Here is a 6,837-nt window from a genome sequence, read left to right on the forward strand (position 1 = left end):
CCCCACCTGCCCCGGCCTCCGAAGACTGGAGGGGGCGGGAGAGAGCGGGGGCGGAGGACGCAACCGCCGCGCTGACCAATCACAGCCCGAGGTGCGTTCTTGCGCACGCTCTGATTGGGTCTCCCAGTGACAGACCTTCCTCCAATGGCTGCAGACCCGGAGCGGTCTGTAGGGACTTTCCGCTCCGTCAAGCTCGGTGGAGCCAAAGGGAAAGTGGAGGGGAGGGGAGGGGCCACGGAGGATGAGGGCGGGGATTGGACGGAAGACTCTGGGTTCCGCGTCCCCATTGGCTGACACCTGAGCGGGGGCGGGGCGCCGTGCTTCCCTGGCTCCACCTCCCATGCTCGGGTTCTGGCAGTAGGCTTAGCTGTCAAAACACTTGCAGGCTGAGTTTGGGGCTGTGGGTAGAGAGCAGTCCAGAGGAGGGCTGGGAATGGCATTTCAGGGTTCCGGGGAAAAGCAAAGCTTTGGAATCAAACCGAAGTGTGAATCCTTTGTGCTTTCAATAAGGAGACGCGTGGCAGGGGGAACTCACAACCACGCTGAGCCTCCATGTCCGCATCTGTAAAGTGGAGATCATCCTAACACCTGTCTTGCAAGGAGTGTTGTGAAATGCACAACAGGCGCTCAGTCATGTCAGCCCTCTTCCTGGGACCTGTGCCGTTTCTGAACCCGGGTGGCCACCTCTCCCGGGTGGGAAAGAGTTCTCCTTGAGGTGCTGAGGACAGGGTATCCGCACGCCACCTCACTCAGCTCTGCACCCTCTGGCCACCAGCCAGGACTTGGGGTGTAGTTAAGGATCTCTCAATTACAAGGGAGGTTTGTGATTCCCAAAAGCGCTCAAAATATTTAAGGAAGTGCTTTTTATAATCAGTCCCAGGGCCTTGCAGCATGCTTTGCGGCACTGGATACTCCTGTTAATTAATTCCTTCTCCTTTGACATTCTAAGTACCAATTATAGGAGAAGGTGATTAATAGTGAGGGAGGAAGAGGGGTGTGTGTGTGTGTGTGTGTGTGTGTGTTTAATCGTGAGAGGGGAAATTTCCCCCGTGGAAAGTGATCTCTCTGAAGATCGAGGGGATTGAAACCAGTGAGTACATAAAAGAAGTCACACCTAGCGAGCGGGAGGTCCAGGTGCAGCGGCTTTTACTCGGGCCCCCTGTAGCCTGTCTGACTTGTTTTATCCGGCTCACTCCAAGGGTCAAGGGCAGAAGCCAGGGGGCCAGTGAGGAGACCAATGCAGCCATGGATTCAAGGGACCCCCAAGGAGCCCCTTGTTTCCTGGGGGTGGGGGGGAGCGGTTGAGAGGAGGGGGGGTGTGAGGCTGAAAATGTCAAGAAAGAAGTTGTTACAAGTTTAAAAGAAAAAGTGTGTGGATCTCTTGTCAGAAGGATTTTCAGGGTGGCTGATGGGGGAGCAGCAATGCTTAGGAGATAGGATTTGTGGGTTGTTCTGGAAATGGTGATAGAGGGGATTAAACTTAGAGCCAAAAAGGAGGAAACCAAAGATCTCAGGTTGCCAATCTGCACAGCTGCAGGCCCGCCCCCACGTAATTCTCCAGGGGAAACGGCCCAGGCCGGTCCCCAATGCCGGTCATGACCTTGCCCTTCCCCTAGGACCTGCCAGCCGAGGCCTGAGGCCCTGCGTTCCCTGGTGTGCAGGCTTGCCAGGTGTGTGCCCCAATGGCTGTGCGTTTCGCCCGCTGGGCTGCAGCATCCCGCGTGGGGAGGGAGGCTCCCTCGGACGTGTTGGTGCAATAGTGAAATGACGCTGTGGTCTCAACTCAGCCCGCTTGGAACCCGGTGCTACCGCCCACTCTTCTGGGGGTGTATTCATCGCGGCATCTGTTTTTGGTGCTGTGGCGGGGGGCCACTCAGATTCACTTTTTTTTCGTTCTAGGATGATGGTGAATATGATTAAAGTCTAAAGCTCTTTAAAAAAATTCTCCATCTTGGCCGGCGTGGCTCAGTGGTTGAGCATCAACCTAAGACCCAGGAGTTCCTGGTTTCATTCAGGGTCAGGGCACAGGCCCGGGTTGCAGGCTGGATCCCCATCGGGGGGCGTGCAGGAGGCAGCCGATCCATGGTTCTCTCCCGTCATTGATGTTTCTCTCTCTCTCTCTCTCTCTCTCTCTCTTCCTCTCTCTCTCGCTCCCTTCCTCTCTGAAATCAATAAAAATATATTTTTAAAAAATATATGTTTAAAAAACTCCTGCTCTGCTACCTCGTTGTCTACACGTAAGAATCACGTCTTCTTGGCCACAAGAGGAATCTGCCTGCCCCCGGTAAGCCACTGGCCCCCAGCACACGACTTTCAGGTAACCTCCCCATCCGAGAAGTCTAAGGTGAAGGGTCCTCCCTCATGAGCTACCTGCACGGGCCCAGAACGCTGTGCGTGGACCTGCATGATTTTTCAAAGTTAGGAACCTTCTACTCGGAGCCCTGACAGCAATCGCACACCCGGTTCTCCGGACCCGTCTTACCTGAGCCCTCTCCGGCTCCTCTTTCTCCACAGTCTCCCCCGGGGTCACGCCCTCCAGGCCCAAGGTCCCCTCGCCCCTCTTGATGCTGAGCACGCCCCGGCTGTCCTTCGTGGCCGTGACCTCTCCCACAGGGTCCAGACCTGCACGTGACCTGAGGTCTTCACCTGACCTCTCCCCTCGGGTGTCTCAGACTTGACAGCTCCAAGCGCAAGTTCCGCCTACTTCCATGTTTGAGACCTGTGGCCTCCTGTCTCCCAGTCCAAAACCTAGGAGTCATCTGGATTCCTCCCTTTCCCTCCTCCTCCTCCTCATCCAATCCATTTGTAAACCCTTGGCCGTCTAACCTCTGAAATCCATCTCCTCTCCATCCCCACGGAGGCCACCTCCGGCGGGCCCACCACCGCTTACCTGCAATAGCTCCCAGGCGGTCTCCCCACTTCCTCTCCCCCTCGCTCCCAGCCCCTTCTCCATCCAGGGGCAACGGAGGTCCTCTTTAAATATCACTGGGTCACTTCTCCCCTGCTTAGAACTCTCCAATGGCCTGCCGTTATTCTAAGATCAAGCCCCAGCTCCTGACCTTGGCCAGCGAGGTCCTTCGCGACTGGTCTTACCTACCTCTTTAATCCCATCTAGCTACACTCCCCCTTCAGCTCGTCTCAGACATACGGTGTGAGTTGCCTGTGGCTGCTGCAACAGATTGCCACGAACTCGGTGGCTTAACATGGCACGGATTTATTCTCTTGCAGTCCCGGAGGCCACAGTCCCGGAGGCCACAGTCCCGGAGGCCACAGTCCCAAAAGGGTGGCAAGGCTGGACGTGCCCAGCGATTCCAGGGACAAGTGTGTCCTGGCCTTTTCCGGCCTCTAGAGCTGCATCCCTCGGCCCAGGGTCCCTTCCTCCACCTTCAAGGCCAGCCGGGGAGCATCTTACGTCAGCGGCCACACTGCCTTGTTCTCGTGGGTCAGACTCCCTTGGCCTCTCTCTCTGGCTGCGTTTGGGGGTCTGTCCAGATCGTCCAGATCATCCAAGAGGCTTTCCTCATCGCAAGACCCCTAACTTCATCGCATCGTTACAGTCCCGTTCGCCATCTAAGCAACATTCACGTGTCCCGGGATTAGGACCTTCAGGGGCCTTTACTCAGCCAACCACACATACCAAGCTCCTTCCCACGACAGGGTCTCTGTACTGCTTGTCGCCTGGTCACCTGTTCCCTGCCTCTCCCTCCCCCTCCCCCCTCCTCCCCACAACTGCCTGGGAGACGGGAATCGTGTCTCTTTTGTCCACCCACCGATCGTCCCAACATGCCTGGCTGGTATGATTGCAAACTGAAATGAGGGAAGATGCATTGGCCCTGCTCTCCCTACCTGGGGGGGAGAGGGGAGGAGGAGGACACTCAGATTCACTGGTGTTTCCCAGTGGTTAGAGCATCAGCTCACACCCCAAAAGGTCACGGGCTCAATTCCAGGTCAAGGGCCTATACCTCCATCCCAGGCCCCGGTTGGGGTGTGTGCAGGAGGCAACCAATCGATGTGTCTCTCTCACATGGATGTTTCTCTCTTCCTCCCTCCCTTCCTCCTTCCCTCCCTCTCTCTCTAAGAAAAATCCGTGGAAAAAATATCCTCGGGTGAGGATTAACAACAAAAGAAAAGCAGGAAGATGCATTCACAATCCAAGATGCGTGAAGAGGCTGCGGTGTGCACTGGTCCAGAGAAAGCAGGCCCACCTTCTCTCCCTCCTGGTCTCTGTCAGCAACCATGGTCTGGACAGAGCCACGGCCACCCGCCAAGAGAACCCGTGACACGCTCACACACAGGAGCCCCGCGGGATGCTGCCGGACTAACGAGCCAGGCACACGGGACCTTTCAAAGGAGCGGGTTTCTCATTGGTGAGCAGCCACCTGCGCCCCTGCTCATTAAATGCAGCTCAGAATTCTTCCCCCTCGGCCCACCCGGGCGGATGCTGGCAAAGAACTGCTGTTCCCAGTCGTCTCCTTCCTTCTCCGGTTAAAAGGCAGCCGGAGCCACGTGGAGGGGGGCCCGGGGGCCTTTCACCGGGGCCCCCAGAGGGTCCGGCACAGCTCAGCACGTCACGCCGGGTTAGGCTCTGCCAGGCCGGAGCCCAGTCTGTTTGGATGGCAAGTCTGTTTGGATGGCAAGGCTGTTTCTAAGACTTGCTTTCGCCTTCGGCAATAACTTACCTGGTCGGAAACATAGCGTTGTTTGATCCTTGACAAGCTGCAGGGACAGGACAAAAAACACGTTCGGTCGCGACGAAGACAGCTTGGGGGGAAACCAGAGTTCTCTCATGCGTCTTTTTTTAATAAAAATATAAACTTGGGAGAATAAAATAAAGAGGTTTATAAATAGTAACCAGTTTCCACGAGCAACGCTGTTGAGCATAATCCCACGGGCACGGCACCTGCCGGTTCACAAAGGCTCTGTGCGCACTTCGGGAAACCCCGGAGAGCGTCGGCTCGGTGAGGAAGGGGCTCTGGTGTTGCTTCTGTAAACTTTTCATCCGCGACTTTACATCCCGGAGCATCTGGCAAAAACCAATGGCCTCGCCCAGCCGGTGTGGCTCAGTGGTTGAGCGCTGACCCAGGAACCAAGAGGTCACCAGTTCCATTCCCAGGCAGGCACATGTCCCATTGCGCTGTGCCCCCAGTAGGGGGCGTGCAAGAGGCAGCCAATGAATGATTCTCATCATTGATGTTTCTCTCTCTCTCTCCCTCTTCCTTCCTCTCTGAAATCAATTATTTTAAAAATCAATCATCTCTTAGGAGGATAGTTGGGAGTCTGATGTCGAGTCCAGCTCACAGGCAGCCCCCAGAGGGAGACCTGGGGAGGGCGTTCCAAATCCTGGCGCGGACGGATCCTTTCAAAGCTGCCTCCGGATGGCGAGGTGATGCCACCGGCTTCCCTGGAGGAACTGACGTCACAGGAAATGAAAGTCCACGTGTGGCACCAGCTGCTGTGTGGTCACATTCTTCTCGCAGATCTAGACGATCCCGGGGACCCAATAGCTGTCATGTGTCCCCTCCATTAACGTCTTAAGGACCAGAGAGAAGAGCAGGGCGAATGGCAGCCCCTCCCATGGTGGGGCCGGGAGGTGTGGATAGCAAAGCGGAGGACACTGACTCCGCAGCCCTCAGCCCCAGAGGAAATGCCACGTGTGCGTCCAGGGTGGCTGGGGGGGACCGGATGGGGGAGCAGCCTGGGTGGTTGACCCACAGCAGAAAGTTCCTTCCTGCCCAGCCCTCATGACTCAGGGGTTGAGTGTCGACCTAGGAACCAGGAGGTCACGATTCGAATCCCCGTCAGGGCACAGGCCCAGGTTGTGGGCTCGATCCCCAGTGTGGGGCGTGCAGGAGGCAGCCGATCCATGATTCTCTCTCATCATTGATGCTTCTATCTCTCTCTCCCTTCCTTTCTCTTTAATCAACAACAACATATACCAAAAAAGAGAGTTTCTCCCTGAACGCCCCCCCGGCCCCCCATTGTGAGAGGCGTGGGAAGGGGCATCTCACGGGGATCCAGGTCCCCACCACTAGGCTCTCGGTAGCCTTCGTGGGCCCCCTGACGCGCTGCATCCGCCAGAGGCCGCCCCACCACACGGAGGGGCTGCTCCTCTCTGCAGCCACGAAGCGTGGGAAGAACTCGGTGGCCCACGGGGACCGTGGAGACGTCCACTCCGAGGGCACTGATGCCCCTTCTGTGCCAGAACAGAGGTCGCTGCTGAGCTGGCCTGGGCAGACAGGGCTCCCTCCGGATGGGCGGGCGGGCGGCTGCAGGTGTCATCCAGCCCCTGGGGCCCGGCCCGGCTGCTCTCACACACACCGAGGGGATCCTCGGGCCGGAGACGTCACAGCAGGAGCCTGGCGTCCCTGTGGCCCCGCGTCTCCATTTCCTCCGGAGAGAAGGCGTTTCCCCGGAGCCTTCGGGGGACAAAGCAAAGAGAGGGCGGAGTGAGGACGGAACCCGGCATCGCTTTCCCACGACGGAAGCGGAACCCCTAAAGCCATGGCCTGCCCATGCGGCCCCACAGCCTCCGGTGGGCACCCTCTTCCCACTGCCCAGCATCACGCGAGGGCGTCGCGCCACAACCGCTGGCCCCGGAGAAGATCGCATTCAGAGTGCGGCTTCCACTGAACGCCTGTCGCGTTTGCACCGTCGTGAAGTCAAAAAATCATGTCGAGCCGTTGTAAGGTGGGGCCCGTCTGTATTTTACAACTAGGAGATTCCCCCCTAAAAGTCTATACTTCAGGGTTTTTAAATAAAATAAACTTTTTTTTAAAGCTGGTAACGCTGGCTCCCGGGGAGGGAAGCCTGCTGGTTTTGCCCCGTGTCGGCCGGGGC

At 57.4% G+C, this 6,837-nt stretch overlaps 1 protein-coding gene across 1 annotated transcript in view; it reads right to left on the bottom strand.

The window, feature by feature from the left end:
• Positions 1-5,862: 5,862 nt before the first annotated feature.
• NOD2 (nucleotide-binding oligomerization domain containing 2) overlaps positions 5,863-6,837 on the bottom strand; it is a 23,089-nt gene continuing 22,114 nt past the window's right edge. The window contains exon 14 of the mRNA XM_014528398.1: positions 5,863-6,416. Within this exon, the coding sequence (XP_014383884.1) occupies positions 6,344-6,416 (73 nt within the window). The 3' untranslated portion in view covers positions 5,863-6,343. The remainder of the gene's footprint in view (positions 6,417-6,837) is intronic.

This window comes from Myotis brandtii, unplaced genomic scaffold (assembly GCF_000412655.1).
Source record: "Myotis brandtii unplaced genomic scaffold, ASM41265v1 scaffold633, whole genome shotgun sequence".
Taxonomy (NCBI): domain Eukaryota; kingdom Metazoa; phylum Chordata; class Mammalia; order Chiroptera; family Vespertilionidae; genus Myotis; species Myotis brandtii.